The 18,024-nt window shown below is 43.4% G+C and overlaps 1 protein-coding gene across 1 annotated transcript in view; it reads left to right on the top strand.

Moving 5' to 3' along the window:
- SH2D4B (SH2 domain containing 4B) overlaps positions 1 to 18,024 on the top strand; it is a 1,068,102-nt gene that overhangs the window by 249,074 nt on the left and 801,004 nt on the right. The window contains exons 2-3 of the mRNA XM_086920157.1: positions 4,344 to 4,503; positions 5,067 to 5,214. Coding sequence (XP_086776283.1) covers positions 4,344 to 4,503; positions 5,067 to 5,214 — 308 coding nt within the window. The remainder of the gene's footprint in view (positions 1 to 4,343; positions 4,504 to 5,066; positions 5,215 to 18,024) is intronic.

Raw genomic sequence — 18,024 nt, 5'->3', positions numbered from 1 at the left:
GAAACATATACGCATAACACATTTTTAACTTCTACTAAGGCTTCTGTTGGTGACAAAAATCATTCCCTTTTAAACTTTAGGTTATGTTTGTTCAAGGCAGAACGTAATTCAAGAATGTGCAAGAGCTGCAGAGCAAGTAATGCCTTCTGCCAAGTGTAACGTTTGTTTATGAATGGAGTAAGACATGAAACAGGGAGCAAGACATGAAACGCAAATCACCCAACCCTCCCAAATGCTATGTGTGTCATTTACTGTAGGTAATACTTGAAGTACATCTCCCAGTCTGTACGAATGCCAATTTAGAATATGTGAAAAATCAGAGAACCTCGAAAACTCCATATAGTCACTTCAGTTCATTGCAGGGTCTCTGCGTGCAATCTTAACCTGTAGTGGAACAGACACTCGCTTCAATCTGATGTTTAGAGATGAACGTCTATACCAGTAAATATGCCATGCCTAATTAAGTGTAAAGGAAAGTTTGACAAGATGACCCTAACACTCAAAAATGTCCACTGTTTTGTTAAGCTAGCCTGCATCACCTCATAGACCCGTTGCATCACCTCTGAAGCATGAGGACAAACCACAGTAGCTGGTGTATGACATTAAAACCCTGAAGAAGACATGTGACCCAAAGCAGCAGCATATATGCACACTGTGGTCTAGAAGTTGCAAGAAGAAGACTATACATCAGGCATTTTCCTTCTATGCTCCGAGAGTATGTGCTGACGTGCCAGTGGAAATCCACCAAGCTCCTACCTTCCTACACTTGCAAAAAAGAACTCAAGCCACAATTCTTCAAGCAAGTCCCTGTTTATACCTAATTTACTTGTAGCAGGTCACCTAAGAAAAACAGTAAATGTCACACTAATCCTCTCCCCCTCCCCCAGACTTGTCCACATTTACTGCACCTCTCTCACCCTCGAGTGTACTCTCGACCCCTCAACGCGACGTACTTGTCAGTCTTACTCCCATCTCTCTGACTCCCTTATCTCACAGCACTGATTATTCTCTTCTGTGCATTTTTCACCCTTTCTGATGCATAGTGTTCAGTTGCTTTGTAGATGAGTTAACTCTACAGAAATACCGCACACATACACACATATAGTGAATGAAAAAATCGTCTTCACTCTCATAGGGGCATATTATCAAGGGGGGCAATAGGCAATTTACGCCGCTTTAGCGGCCATTTTTCGGCCGCTAAGCGGCGATAAAACCATCGCCCTATTAGCAAGCTGTCGCTAACAGCAGTTAGCGACAGCTTATAGGCGATAGCGAGCGGTTTGGGGCCCGCTTTGCATGTCAGTGATATTTATCGCTAATGACATGCAAAGTGGGCGTACCCAACCTGTTAACGACGTAAAGCAGTCGCTAACATCTCTATCGCCTATTACCAACAGAGTTGTAGCGATGGAAATATTCCTGCTACGTGCGAATTTCTCCAAAAACGAATACCTGCTCAGACTAGTTCTTAGCCATTATATCCAATGGCAGGTGGATATAATGGCTAAGACCCTGTTAGCGATAATGCGTGAATATATCGCTGTATTCTCAGCGATATTCACGGATTTTGCCGCTATTGCCGGGAATTTTATCGCTTTTGAGATAAACGTTACTAATAGCACGTTATCTTAACGATAAAATCACGTGATGCGCGGCGATAATAAATTGTCGCTAACCCTACTTAGCGATAAATATCGCTATTTGTTGATAATATGCCCCATAGTTTCCTAAACTAGTCAGGGGTTTAGTATAAGGACATTTTGCGATGACGGAATTTGGGGCCATATGTACAGAATTTAGAGATTGGAAGTTCATTCCTAATTGTGATTTTTTGCAAATCGCAATTATGAATCCACAATTCCAAATGTACAAAAACGTACAAGTTATTATTAGTGATTCCTAATGGTGTCGAAATAGACATACCTAATGAATATTAATCAGCTAGTCGCAAGTTGCTACAGATCCAGAATTGCTGCATTCACAGTGATGGTGGCCTGCTGGGGTCAGGAGACCACCACGTTTGTGACTGTTCTTAAAAAAAGCTATCTTTTGTGTTTTTTAAATGCAGCCCATTTTGCTTAAAGAAAACAGAATGGATTAAAAAAAATAAAAGAAAAGGTATAAGTTTTATTTTTTTTAGAACAGGCAGTAGTCCTTTGGACCACTGCCAGCTCTTAATTTTTTTTTATCAACATTCACAAAAGGGAAGGGGCCCAATTCGGATTCCCTTCCAATTAGCAATAGGTTACCACCAACCTTGAGGTGTCGGTCAAAAAAATAATTTGTTGCGCCGTAATTTGGTCGTAAAACATTCATACATATCACTGTGAATTGGGATTAGGAAGGGAAGTCCAAAACACATCCCTTCCAAATATAGATTCTGAACCCCAAATTGAGGTTCGGTAACAGGTTACCATATCGCAATTTATCTTTGGTACATTTGAAAAACCCTGAAAAAAGGTTTTCTACAGATGTCCCCTGTTTCTTTATGAAACCGAATTATTAGGAGACCTTGGTGAAATTTCTAATACACCAGCAGAATTCACAGAATTTCCAGCATTTTACATTATGCTTGTTTTGTAAAATTCCATATGGCATACCTGGCTGTCGTTCATGTAAAATCCTATTTTGGTAGCACCTGAGCAATGTAATGGACAGAATTCAAGAGGCTCTTGTTTGCAGCATTTGCTTTTTGCACTATTTATTTTTCCAGAAACTGCATCCTTGCGTCCAGAATCGAAGCAAGTTTGCACTTTGCACTAAAATATTGCACTAAATGCCAAAAATGAATTTTGTGTAATTTTTCAAATTTTTTCTCAACATTTCGCTTAATTATGCAAAAGGAAATTGTGTGACTTTTGCACACCCCTATTTAGCCGTCAATCTTCAAGCTGCAAACACATTCCCTTTTCGGGCGTAATTAAGGATGACTCTCAAGGAGAAGCATCAAAAGGATATTTTCTATGACTCAAGACCGCAGCTACTGCCTGTTACTTGACCCGATCATTATTTTGAGAAAACTCTGTCCACATAAGTACCGACTCAATCAAATGCTGACATTTTATAGCATCTCAAGCCCTGTTCTAGCAAGGGACTGTCGATTTTAACCTTGTCTTTAAGGAATTGCCTGCCTCTGCGCTATTTCCTCTTTTCATTCCTAACTAGCGTGCTCGGACGATGCTGCAGTGATATTGGAACTAAACCACAAAAGGACGGCAGGCAATAGTTCAATAGTTCAGGGAGGGATGTTTTAAGTACTATCAATTTACAGTCTACAAAATGAGGTACATGTAGAAGAGTCGAGTAATTGAGCTCTAACTTGTTTTTAAAACCTGCCTTTCCTGGTCACAAGCCAAGTGCCTTGGCTGCTAAGCTCTATATCTGATAAGTAAATTTTACCTGGAAAGACTAGCTTTCAGTTCCGTTTAAATGCCCATACATTCTCTAAATAAATCAGACCTCCTTCTAAAAAGTCACACTTCCAACCACTACACATCTTCATAATTTAGACAAGGCTGCCTGGCAGTAGATCTCACCTTCTATGACAGAACAGTACAACATGTCACAACACAGCTCTTCCTGCCTTAAAAACACACCGACTAGACCAGATATCTTTTGACAGGTTTGGCCATTCTGCTACTAGCGACATCTTCTGCAAGGATCGCCTATTCCACTCATCCTACCAAGAATGAAAACCCCTATACATAGGCCATGTAAGGCGCAGCATGGAAGATGCTTAGGTGTACAGGTGAAGTTAAGGACTGTTAGGTGTTTAAGAGCTTGACGACAATAGGCTACCGTCCAGTAATGAAGATTCTACAAATCAGTTGCATCACCTAATTGTATTGTTGTGGTTTTTTGAAACACAATATTCCCCTCTGGCACAAAACATTCTGATTTTCTCCACATCTATTGGCTTTTGGAGGAGAAGTGGACCTACACTTCTCAGGTCCCCTTCAGTTCAGGGAATCTTCATACTACACATTTCTATGCCAATTAGGGATTTGGATTGACCTGAATACATCCTGCACATTGCCAGAGATCATTGCTAAGTAGGACATGTTTCATAAGAATCAACAGTGAATTCCTTTTATTCACCAAAATGAATAATTTTGAAGAGTTATATCACGTATACATTCAATTGAAATCGTGCCAAAGGATAGGATAAACAGTAGGATTGGGAAGAGTAGCGTTGGAGTCTAACTAAAGTCTAAAAGTATTCAATTGACTCATTGGTTATGCCTCTTTCAAGCTATATCTTCAGTGACCGTTTCTTTTACCTCTCTCAAAAACAATATAAGGCTTTTCCATTATCTTCATCACTGCTGTTTCCTTTGTTACAGATCATGAAAAACATATTAATTGGCTCTCTGGAACAGACGGTGATGTCTGGGTATGGGTGATGGGAGAGGCTCCTGGGGACAAGCCTTATGAACAGATCGCTGAGGAGCTGATGGAGGAGAAGGCAAGATTGCAGGCTCAGAAGGAGGCAGAGGAACTCTGGTGAGAATGTGAAGGCATCTTGAGTTGATGCATTGGTCTTGTTGAGAAGTCACAAAGAAAATGCCCCATGAAAAGTCTGTTCAGTAACAATTTATTGAGGTGGCAAATGTGGAATTATTAGGGCAGAGCACCCTAACAGGTTTGTGTAATTATAATCTCTAACCAAATAAAATCCTGTGTGGTTCTGCAGTTCACCTGGAGTTGTCTCAAGTGCATTCTAGATATGAGGATGAACCATGACTCTGCATTGCTTTGCATCCCTTTTAAATAAGGAATGTACTGGTACTCTGCCAGATCCCAAGCTCATCCAGTTAAATTTTCCAGCAAATATGCATATTAGACATTTGGAATGTTTTATGTGAACACGTGCATATGATAATTATGCATGCCATTACTTTGCCAGTTTCACTTCTCAGAGATGCAAGTCATGCTTACTCATTTATGTTTAGTGGCAGAAGCCTATTTGAATTCTCTTGCTTCATTCTTTAGCTAGCCTAGTCATTTTGTTGAATGTCAGCCCATCGCTAATCCCCTGATGTCTCTTTTACATCTTTCACTTGAAGGAAAAAGAAAGAAGCCGAAATCGAAAAGAAGTTCCGGGATGTTCTGGCAAAGGAGAAAGCCCGGATAGTGGCTGAGAAGTGGAAAGTGGAAATTGAAGATCGAAAGGCTGCAAAACTAATGGAAGAAAAAATCCAGCTAGAACTTAAGGTTATTTTTTTTTTTTTTAACTAGCATGGACTTTGACCTTGGAGTCTGATTGGTAGTTAATCTTCTCTGTATGTAGGTTTTCCTGTTTTCAGTTTGTATTTTTGGTAAATTCTGGTGGGGTTTTTTCAGTGTTTTCAATATCTTAAAAAACAGTAGTTATCAGTGGTTACAAATTTTCGCGCCACTAAAAACAACAGAAAAAGTGTTTTTTCCGGTGTTTATAGAACGTTTTACTTTTATTATTGATTGCTTTCTGCACTGAAAGAACATGGTATATAGAAAGTGTACTTATAGTGTATATGAGGTCCAAATATATTTTTGCAAATTAATCTTATTGTAGTACACCATACAATACTTATTCAGTGAGTCTTTGGGTCATGTGTGCTCGCTCTTTCCTTCCCATGTAAACTTCTGTGAAAAGGCCCTCTCAGCATTCATCGCCCATTGGGCTGAGAACCATCAGCTAAGGGACACAGTTGGGATGACTCTTTCTTTGATGCCACGTAAAGCACGAAATGATAAATATTTGCGTTTTAGATCCTTGCATAAGAAAACAGTGCACCAGAATGGACTAAAAGGTCAATAGCATCCCTCATTAACTCTTAAGATTGTAAAGATGCTTTCAGCATGCCATCTAACAAGTGGCAAGGATCTACTACAGGGAATCACTTCAGCTCGGGTATCAATTTTGACAGGTCATCACTGCAAATGCAAACATTATCACTCCAATCTTTGTTGAACTTGGAAAGAACCTTTTTTGCAGAGTATTACAAGTGACACTGCGTTCCATGTTTTCCAAAAGTCTGGTGTCATGTTTTCACCACTATCCCAGATGCTTGGTGATATATATATACTTGTCACTATACCTTGCATTGAATGTTTAAAGCCTGAGGTGTTGGCAATTCATCTACTATCAATACTTACCCACCAGAAACTATGGTCTGATGTATTAATGGTTTTTACCCATTCTGTGGGTAAATGTGATGACACATATTAGGAAAGATGTTCATAAAACCAGCCATTTTACCTATCATTGAAAGAATCCAATGCAGCCAAAATATCAAATATGAGTTTGATATTTCCTGATTCTCTATGGTTTATAGAAATTAAACAAGACCTAAAACATAAAACCAAACCCTGCATCTTTAGACCAAAGGCCACAAAACTGAAAAAGTAAAAGGAAGAAGAAACAATATTTTAGTGGCATCCCTAAAGAATAAAACTCAAGCAGAATAATGTTAGCCAGTCTTTCTTTCTGCTAGCTTGTATAACAAAGTTACATTGTATTGACCCCTTTCTTTGAATGGCATTTAGCTTGTGGTTGTCCAGGTGTTTTTTCAGTGTTTATATGTTTTCACCGGTGAGAGCTATTTTTCTTTCAGTGGGGTAAGCATTGGCGAATTTTGCGAATCTCGCGTTCGCGAATTTTGCGGATTTGCGAACTCGCAATCCGCAAAATCCGCGAATTCTCGCGAATTTGCGGTTTTTTTTTATTTTGTGTTTGCGCGGGTTTCTGCCAGTTCGCGAGTGTTTTGTACAATTTCGCAAATTGCGAACTTACCTGTCGGGTCGCAAGTTTCGCGAACTTGTTGTTTCTACGTGTCCAGCCTGTTTGGGACACTCTTCTTCATCACTGCCACTCTCTGTCACCACTGCCACTCTCTGACTACTCATGCCACTCTCTGGCCCACCCATGCCACCCTCTGTTTCATCACAGCACCCTCTGGTTGTCCAGGCAGTGTACATTATTGTGGCAACGCAAGCACACCTTCACTGCCTCAAGTGACCTGAATTAATTTGAGGCTGATTAATGTGTCACAGAATCTTTTTTTAGCTGGCACCTGCTTCCTTAGTGCTTCCTGATTAGTGATCTTTTGCACTTGCTAAGTGCTTTCATTGTTGCAAAATTAGTTACAACACCTGCCCTGCCCCAACTGACAATAATGAATTAGGGGCTGATTAATGGATTTGAACTTCCAGCCTGGCTCCTGCTTGTCTCCCTTAGCTGTAATTCAGGACCTTTGTGGCATATGCGTAACTATTCTGAGGTTCAGAGCAGGGTCACATAATAGTTGCAACTGGCAACTGAACTCTGGAGGGGCCCCTCAGGAAGCACTACAGGAAATGGCTACTAATGATGAGCCTGAACTTTTGAACCTGGTAAGTAGTTTCAGTTTTGCTAAGATCGTATTTCTGCAATTTTGCACTTATTCGCGGGGCGCGAAGTTGTACTGGGAAGCCGCAAACTCACGCGAACAGTGCGAGCAGTGCAAGCAAAATCCGCTGCTCGCGGATTTGCGGATTTTGCGGGAGATTCGCGAATCTCGCGGATTGCGAATTTACCGAAAATCCGCAAAATCCGCGAGCGAAACGGATTTTCCGCCCATGCTTACAGTGGGGTTTTATCAGTTATTATAGGTTTAAACCTAAAACCCCACAGCCTATCTGTATGATATCTTTTGGCTTCCTCATCAATGGGAATGTCACAGAAAACTCTGGAAGGGCTACATTGACAAAGGCATCTAAAATTATGCAAAATAGTGCTCCAGAAGTAAAACTTTATGTACTCATAACAGCTTTGAGTTGATCCTTGAATGTTCCACACCCTACCAATAAAAGTACAAAAAGGTCCGTCTTTTCCACCATGACTAATACATATTCCCTGAATATTCCTAATTTATTTCCAATTCATATGTTTTGGGCATATTCGCAAAAGCATTTATGAGTACATGATGCAGAACTACAGCAGCACTACTTCCCATACTCATAAATGACTTTGTGAGTCAACCTCAGGGAGCTCTGTATTTTAATAAGTATACCGCTTCTAGGTCTCGCCTAGGCAGTGTCTGCGCTATCTCTTCGAGACATGGTGTATCTAGATATGGGCTTAAAGCACTGCCTATCTTTTTAATTGGCTCCTTTTGCTGTCCTTTTTAAATGCCTACTTTTGTTTGGGGAATATGCTTAGTAGACCCTCCTTTTGGTCTTTTGTAACCTCCCATGAGGACTGCCCCTGTTACATGTATCATTTCACTTGTCCCATTGTAGCAACTGCTAAAGGAACTTTATTTTCACTTGTCTAAGAGCAGTTCACGAGGGAACAGTAATTCTTATCTCCTATTTGCTGTCCAAGGGAAGAACAGGATCAAACGTCAGATTTGGGTACATGTTTATTTTTCTTTATTTACATCTGCCTGATCATCTGCCGGCTGCTTTTTTGAATGTTTGTTTTACTTTCTAGTTAATAAAACCCCTTCTAGGCATTGAACCGGGGGGGGGGGGGATACCCTCTCTCAGCTTTTTAAACAGAAATGAAACTTGTGCCACAGTTTTAGCATTTGTGGGTTCTGAAGAGCTTTATTCTCGGAGTAATTCATAATTATTTGAATTTTTTTTTTCTTTGGAACATCTTTTTAAATCTAATCATAGTGAGTTTAAGGTGTGGGTCTTTCTCTTGACACAGGTTTTGCAAGTTTGCAGGGGCTACCCTGATGAAGCCATTTATTGCTCTTGTCTGCATTCAGTTCTTGTTTACAAACAAAGGGCTGTGTGGTTTTAACAACTCAAAGGTCACCAGCAACGGCCAGCCCGAGCTACACCAGACTTGTTATGAAGGAAAACATTCGGTGAAAGTCACATGGGGGTTGCTCCTGCCACGCCTGCATTAGCAATGGGCAGTCCAGGAGCCCACATTTTTTTCAGTTTTATATAGTGTGCACTCAATTCAGAAGCATTGGAGCGCTTTAAAGAAGTACAAGTTTAATGCATGTTTAAGAACGCGAGAATGTATTGTGTGTCTAAAGCATGTAGGGCCATATTATCAAGCAAGGGTGATACATTATCCCCGCTTTTATCAGCAGGAAACTGCAGCTAAAGCGGCAATAATGGGCTTGATAATATGCCCTTGTGAATTCCCATAGAAGCCCAGGTTAACACCAGAACCTGGGCTTCTATGGGAATTCACAAGGGCATATTATCAAGCCCATTATCGCCGCTTTAGCGGCAGTTTTCTGCCAATAAAAGAGGCGATAATGTATCGCACTTGCTTGATAATATGGCCCGTAGTTTGTAACAAGTCTATACTTTTCTAAATATCTGCGACTAGCAGTGACCGAGAATAATTCTTGTTGAAGGATAAGCGATGTTTATTTATTTTTGTGTAAGCTGCACAGCTATTCTTTGATTGCACCAGTAGGGTGCGGATGCTTAAGGGTTAACCTGGATTTCCCTGTTGTTGGAATGCATTCTTCTGAGAGAAAGTGGGTCGGGGAACTTCAGCTACTGGAGATGGGGGAGGGTGCGAAACAGAGTACAGTTGTACCACGTACCAAAAACGGAATTAAAACCCTGAAACAGGCCAATATTTCCCAGTTTATGTTGGAAGTATCACAGCAAATTTTATCGTTTATTGGTACTGATTTAAATTAAATGTTCTTTTTTGTAGTTGAGTACATCATCTATTCAAGTCTAGAAATGAGCATTTTATTTACGCTTGAAGCACGGTAAACCGGTGAGCTTGATCATCTGTACATTTTGCAACCGAATGGGTGATCGTAAATTAGAAATGCCTTCTGCTTTACTTTTTCTCATATGCACCCTCTTAGCACTATGGAAAATTCCTTGCCTGAATAACACTAACAGCTCTCTTCTTTCTTCAAAGTTCAAAAATGTGAAAGGGATTCATAAACATGCCTCAATAACTTTCATATAATAAACCCAAGCCTGCAGTGACCGCATATGTCACTAATCACCATGTTACAGTGTGACTGTCATCCCTCCAGCATTGACTTAGCAATGACATTGCCATTTACATTGCCAATAGCTCTAACTTTCACAAATGCGAGATCAATTGCATTGCAAACGCTTGTTTCTTTTCCATACAGAAAGAGAGATGCCATTGACTGCTCTAAATGGGTATTTTATTGTTATCAAGTAGAACAAAGTAGCTCATTTAAATTAGTTTAGAAAGATTATTTTTAATTTCAGCTGATTTAATTATCACATTGACTGTTCTATTTTAATGTTGTTATTTATTAAACTAGCATATTTCAATTTAGTTTCGGAAGTGATAGCTTTTATTTCATATGTATAGTGTTCTTTAATTCTTCAATTGACAAACTAAGCTATGTATTGTAATCAGAGAGATTGCATAGTGCTAACTGTCAAGATTATGCCATGTGAGGCCGAATTTGTCTGGCACATGATGCCCACTGCACGGTTAATCTCCTCTGTTTGCCACTGATTGCCTGCCTAGTTCTCCTACAGTGGGCCCGGAGCCGTGACCGGTTCAAGGGGCAGTAGCTGGCACACTCCGAGGTCCAGTGAAGGGTGCCCCACCACATCCTTGTGTGTGTACGCTGAAAGAAGATGAAGAAGGTTGTGAGATTAGTGGATTGGAAGTCTGGAGACACTGAAAAGGCATGCCACGACAATGAGATATGCTCCTGAGAGCTTGACTTTCGGGGATTGCATGGGTCCTGAAGCAGCAGGATTCAATTGGGTTGGAGAGGCCCACACCTCTCTCCCAAACCTTCCTGATGTGGGACCAGGACTGAAGAAGTCCCGTGGAGGGAGTTGTCTGAGACAACAGAAACCCTGAAAAATGCCTCAGATAATGACTTCAACAATGATAACACCGTGAATTGCTGCCCCGTCATAGCCCATGCCAGTCATTCTCTGTTCGGTGACTGGATGATGCTGCCTTTGAACGTCAGAGATTGAGGGGCATATTTATGAAGGATTTGCATCGTCTGTGCGCTGTGCAATGTGGTACGTGTGTGACGCAAACCCAAAGCACAATTTATCAAGTGGCCGAGTGGATTGATAAATCAAAAATTACATAACACACCGCAAATCGCTGCGTTGCGTTCTATCGCCCCAGGGAGACGTTCCATGGATGGTGTGTGGATGTGCCCATGCAACTCTCATGGATCTTGACCCATTCCCAGATTTACCATCACTGGTAGACCTAGGAATGCACCAAAATGCTACGCTTTCCCAGAGGAGGCGTAACAAGGAGAAATATTTTTATTTCTCACTGTTATTTCCTCTTTCTATGCATGCTGCATTCTGCAGCAATCATAGATAGAGGAAACTGCCCCAGGGTATTGTTTTTGTGTAGGAAGGTGACCCAGCCTGGTGGTTTTTGTGTGGGGAGCACACTTGAGCAGAGCACAATGCCCTCTTTCTGCTTCAGGTTGCGCTGGCCTGGATTGACTCTCCATATTCTACCATTACCGAATCTCTTGTGAAAAGTAATGAAATTATTTCTTTTTTTAGAAGCACTCTCTGGCATAGCAAGGAAAGAAACAGCAACACAGCAATAGCAATTCATGGCTAACGCAGTCCCAGACTCAAAGCTGCAGTATCTTAAATCTGTAAAGTTATCTATGGTGGTAATTTAGGCGAGTACAGCTGATACGAATTTGGAAATTAATTCCATGCGGTAAGACGTCTTTGTTCGAGGCCAGGCTGATCAATGCAAAACGTCAATCGACTGCTGCTGAGAATCATCTCAAAAACTCTCTGGAACAGTGTCTTGGAGGACAGGTGGAGGTGTGATAACATGAGTGTTTCTGGAGTTCCAGAGAACACTGAACGTGATGACTTGCTGTACTTCCTGGGCACTTTTCTTGTTGACCTCTTAGGTATGAACTTCTCACCCCCATTGGAGTTTCAGAGGGCTCTAGGAGTACAATCGAAACCCGCTGCCACCTGCAGGTTCCCTGAGAGACATCTTGGCCTGACTGCCTGCTGTGATACAAGCAACCCAGATAGATACCCAAGGTAGAAAAGAAGCAGAGATGTCATTTTCTCTCCATAATCAAATAATCTTCATCTCATCAGACTCTAGACACCAACATGAAAAAGAAAAACTTCTTGTCTCTTTGCCCATAGATTAGGAAATATGACATCCGGTATGGTCTGCTGGAATCAGCAACTACTGCAAATGATGGAAAGAATAGGGACTTCTTTGAACCAATGGAGCTGGAGGAGTTTCTGTTGGATTTTGATGCCAGCACAAGAGACACTTCTTTCACTACTCTGTTCAAACAAATGAAAGAACTAACCCCTCTGCTGCAGTGGAGGAAAGGCACAAACTGTACTTGTCATACGTTTTTGAGCTATTAAACACCAACCTTTACAGCGTGGGATGCTAAAGATGGACACTGGAGAAAATCCAGGTCTCCATATAAAACATGAATGTTGAAGGGACTGCAGAGGCATCTTCTAGGGATCTCCGAACTCTGACACGATTACTGACTTCTTGGGTTTTCTTTCACTTTTCACCATTTCACACCTTTCATATCTTTCACATAATTCACATCTTCTCCTCATCTTCTCCTTAATATTCCAACATTTGATGTAATTGCACAATATAACAGCTTAAACTACATGTGCAGACCTTTGGCATCCTGGGAGATCAGGTGTCAGCTTTGACAAAGTATCGCTGGTTAGAGGAGCATTGAATTTCTCAAACAATATTCAATCCTCAATACGTGTAAAGACGTCAGGCAGCAGGCATACTGCAGTGGCACACATAGCCAGGAATGTTGCAACTTACTGTTAGGCAGAACTTACCAGCCAATACAATGTTTCCACTGATGCCCACCTTATTCAAGAATTTACTGGAGTCAAGTGTTCATTGAACACATAGTTCACATCCCAGGCTTAATTCTTCCTGCTGCGAGTGAAACAGAAAAACTAGGAGCTGGGTAACAAGGAGGGCAGCCTATTGAGCGTGCAGTTGCAAAAAGAGAGAATCGGTGTCAGCTATACCAGTGAACCCCATCGCCCAGAGGGTTCTTTTTTTTGACCCTGCTGACATTCAGAAGGACTTTGTCTAACTATTCCAGTAGGAGTATGCATGAGGAAACTCAGAGATGAAGATGAGTTCCTGATAGAATTCTGCACAATTAATAAACACAAAATCTCATATCTGCTGTTTCCAGGCATTTAAAGAAGCAAAACCTGTAGGCCAATTATGTCCTCAATTTAATAAGGAATCATGTCCCTGGTCCCACAACTTGACAAAGTCACTAGGGTTGTGCCAGTTATGGGCCAATCACGTTACTTAATACTGATGTTAAGATACTTGCAAAGGTATCTGCCAATTGGTTTAGCCCATGAATACTGATGTTGGTGTCCCCCATACAGTTAGAATTAATATCTGGCAGGCCATTCAATGATAACTATTTAAAGCGTGGGACTGAGAAATGTTATGTTATGTTATGTTATAAAGGTCTCTTCTATAGCGCACGGCTACTCCATGGAGTGTCCCGGCGCTTTGGCAAAGAGAACTAAAGGAAAGAGAGCACAACACAACCCCGGCCATGGGCCTACAGAGAATTACTGGGAGAAAAGCCAAGTCTTCAGTTCCTTTCTGAAAGAGAGCAAACTGTTGGCCTTTCTCAAGGAAAAGGGAAGCTCATTCCAGCATCGAGGTGCCAGGTACCGGAAGGAACGACCTCCGATGCGAGCACGTCTGATGGTGGGGACAACGGCTTTAGCCAACAAAGCGGACCTTAACGTCCTCCTGGGGGCATAAAAGGCCATACGCTTCCCAATGTATTTTGGGCCAATCGAATGGAGGGCCTTGAAGGCAAGGGTCAAGACCTTAAAAGTAATTCTCTTAGAGATTGGGAGCCAATGCAGTCTCTTGAGTAGCTCCGAAGCTCTTGCCCTTCGCTGTAATCCAAAGATAGCTCTGGCAGCCGAATTCTGCACAACCTGCAGGCGAGCCAACAGGTATTTTGGAAGGCCAAGGTAGAGAACATTCGCGTAATCAAGACGCGAGCCTATCAAGGCCTGGACAGTAATTTTTTTATGTTGCAGGGACAGTAGTGGAAGAAACTTCCGCAACATTTTCAGGATGCCAAAACATTTCCCTGTCAGCCCTATGATTTGGGGTCTGAAGGAGAGATCATCATCACACAGGACACCCAGATTTTTGGCTTTTGACGAGGCAGCATCAGGCGGGAACATATCGCGGGGCCACCATGACTTCCAACAGGGATCTGGCGGGCATCCGAAAAAAAGCAGCTCCGATTTATCGGAATTGCGCTTCGGACTGTGCCTCTGAAACCAGTCAAATACGGCGCCCAGGCATTCCTTAATCCGGCCGCCGACAAAATCCTCACTGTTGTTACACGTGAAAAGGAGCTCGGTGTCGTCAGCATAGGATATGATCCGGGCACCGAAGGATTCCGCCACCGCCGCTAGAGGGGCCATATAGATGTTAAAAAGGGTGTGGCTCAGGATGGACCCTTGAGGAACCCCAACCTCCAGCGGCGGGTTTCGGCCGAAAACGGAGGTGCCCAGACCACTTGTTGGCGGTTGGTCAGAAAAGACTTGACCCAATTTCACACCGTCCCACGAAAGCCGATCTCCCAGAGTCTTAAAAGGGGACCATCGTGGGGAACGGTGTCGAAAGCCGCCGACAAATCCAAATTGACCAAGATGGCTTTACCCCCACCAACCAGAATCTCTCTTATGGCATCGGTGATCTCAAGAAGAGCTGTCTCCGTGCTAAAATTCGCACGGAAACCTGATTGAGAGTCGTGCAAGATATTATTGCTCTCAATAAAGCTGGAAATGGAGAGATGCACATGCTTCTCAATCACCTTAGCCGGAGAGGGAAGGAGGGAGATTGGTCTGTAGTTGGCGTGAACAAGGGGATCTAGAGATGGTATTTTAAGCAGCGGCACAATCAAGGCGTGCTTCCAAGCCATAGGAACCTCTCCCGTTGTCAGGGAAGAATTAAGCAGTGGATTAAGCAAGATGTTAACTGCAGGCGCCACTCTCCCTAGGCATTTCGCTGAACAAGGGTCAAGCGGCGAACCCGATTGAAGCCGGGACAAGAGGTCAAGGGAGGAAGCAAGAGGGATAGAAGGGAAAACCAAAAGAAAAGGACCTTTCTCCTTCAAGGAGGGCGGCATCAGGAAAAGAGTCCTGAATGGATTTGATTTTATGAATAAACAAGCATTTGCAATGCAATAGGTCTCGCATTAGCAAAGTTTGAGCTATTGGTATTGAAAATGACAAATTATTTATTTATGTGTTGGTTTTGAAAATAGCGAAATTAATAGCTTTGTCATTTACAATGCCAATAGTTTTAACTTTTGCAAATGTGACAAGATTATGTGCAGTGTATTTTATTGTGACGAAAATCCAAGAACAGAAGTGAAATATTAACATCTTTTAGTGACATTTGTAACAAGGAGAAGAGCGGAAGCAAAATGGGGGGCTGGGGCAGGTGAGGAAGCAATAGGGGGGATGGTGATGAGAGCTGAAGCCACATGGGGGTCGAAAACGACATGGAACAGAGAAGTGCAAGGCAAGACAAAAGAACACGGAAGGAACATAGCTGCAAGATAGAGCAACACAGAGGCAGGGGACGCAACACAAGGGACAGAAACATCGGACACAGAAAAGCACACAGTGAGACAGAGCAACATAAGACTGGAGGGTTGGTGTGCATAGAAGCACACAGCGAGACAGGGCAGCATGGAGACAAAGGGGCAGATAAGCACATTAGGGAGACAGCATCAGAGGAACGAGTGAAACCCAAGGAGCCACGTGGGTCTAAGTCAAGTACCACGATGGAGGCAAACCCTCGAAACCTGCTTCGACCTCGAGAACGAATAATTGGCATGGCAGGAAGAAATAAAAGCCCGCTTGATGCCATGCAAGAAAACAGATCCACAGCAGCAGCGAAAAGCCACTCAACATAGATGCTGAAAGCCACCAAAATACTGAGGCACCCAACTAGAATGTTGAAAGATTACTCAGCATTGCTATCAGAGCTCGACAAAGAAAATAAATCGCTTGCAGTGGACTAAAAATGAAAGCTTCTCGAGGCCGAACTCAAAGCCTTTATTAACAAGTTCATATTATAGGGTGCCGTCGCGCTGCCCGCGGCGACCCGGAAGCTCTTGGCCGGCCGGCCAATCTGCTCGCGGCCGACCGGAAGTCCCGCCTCCCGAGGTCCGTGAGAAGGCATGCCGGCGCATGGAGCGCCCTGCCGGTCCGGGGTAGCCCGGGTCCCCAGGAGGGGGCCGGGGAGAAGGAGGAGTGTGGCGCCTGTTGCGGGGCTCCTCTGAACTGAGGGAGCCCCGATTTAGAAGAGGAGACGCGCCGTGAGGAGCGGAGCGCGAGAGGAGCCCCGCCGGAAGAGCGCAGTCGGTGAGTGGGGCCCAGGGCTGATGTGAAGTCCGTGCGTGCCTGTGTGTATGCCTGTGGGGGAGGGGAGGGGGGGAGTGTGTGCACGCGTGTGTGCGTGTGTGCGCGAGGGAATGTGTGTGCACATGCGTGACTGTGTGTGATTGAGAGAGAATGCGAGGCAGGGGATAGTGTGCCGTGTGCCTGTATGTGTGCCGTGTGCCTGCGTGTGCATGCGCGCGCCTGTGTGTGTGTGTGCGTGCGTGCATGCAGAGGGGTGGCGGCTGCCTGTGTCTGTGTGTGAGCAAGGGCTTTGCTCCACGCAAGCGCAGCTCAGACGCGCGCTCCCGAGGTGAAACCTGACATTGTCAAAGCGCGCGTCTGATAGCTGTCCACATTCCTAAATATGGGCCACAATAGGTCTGAAGCAGACACCTTCAATGCTCACGCATTGAGGGTAGGTCTGCTCGACCTAAAAACTCACTAAGCTGGCTGATCCAAACTTCAGTGTGAGAATGGATGGGCGTACTCGAGGAAGGGGAGATAAACTCTTTTACAATTCTAAAAATGTCTTTGCTCGTATTTTCTGCTGCTTCGATTCTGCGCTCAAGATAGACTTTTTTTTCATCCACAATATGTTTGTGGTACAGTCGTATTGCATTCCTATATTTTATTTTGTCTTCCGGGTCGTACACGCGCCGCCAAGCTCTTTCAGCCCTCTTGCAATCTTGGCACATCTTACCTAGAAGAGGAGTGAACCAAGGGGCCGAAACGTGCCTAACCGCAGATTTGGCTGGCTTACCAGGTGCTAGCTCCTCAAGTCTGATTGTAAGCCACTTTTGAACCAAGTCAAGATCTTGTTCCAAGTTACCAGATAACAGGCAGGGATGTTGGCAGAGAGCATCAGAGAGCATTTCCACCGTAACTAGATGGAAAGGCCTAGCCACCCTTCTGGTATCTTTCGCCGGTCTTGTACCAGGCGTAACTGCAAAAGGAATGCAGAATTTAATTAAAAAGTGGTCTGACCACAAAACTGGAAGCGGTGGGGAGACACCGATTAGACTAGTTGAAAAAATCTGGTCAATAGTATGGCCTTTGATATGCGTAGGGCTGGAAATATAGGGAATCAACCCTAAAGAAGAGGCAATGTCCTGCAACTTAATAGTATCCGGATCCACTATATTGTCCATGTGAAGATTAAGATCTCCCAATAGGATACAATGCTCCGATCTCAGACAGGGCACCGAAAGTGCCACCTGTGGTTCGTCAAAAAAGGAGCCAAGAGGTCCCGGTGCCCTGTAAAGAAGAATCCCAGCGCACGTTTGACGGGGAGATAGCCTAAGAGTGAAACCTAAGGCTTCGCAGCCCGTGATATTATCAACGGGAAAAGTTGAACAAGAAAAGCTCTTGTCAACAATTAGTGCCACACCTCCACCCCTGCCTTCCACTCTATCCCTCCTATAGATAGTGTAATCCAGGGGGATAGCAGCAGCCAGATCAGGGCCGGAGCATTCACTCAGCCATGTCTCAGTAAGAAACAGGCACGATGTGTTAAGGTCTGATAGCAAGTTCCAGATGTCAGTGGAGTGTCTACTGAGAGATCTGGTGTTAAGGAGATGACAATGAAAGTATAGGGGTGTGGATTCAGGC

The sequence above is a fragment of the Lissotriton vulgaris genome, chromosome 5 (genome assembly GCF_964263255.1).
Source record: "Lissotriton vulgaris chromosome 5, aLisVul1.2, whole genome shotgun sequence".
NCBI lineage: Eukaryota > Metazoa > Chordata > Amphibia > Caudata > Salamandridae > Lissotriton > Lissotriton vulgaris.
The sequence above is the reverse complement of the archived record's forward strand: the minus strand, read 5'-3'. Positions and strand labels throughout refer to the sequence as shown.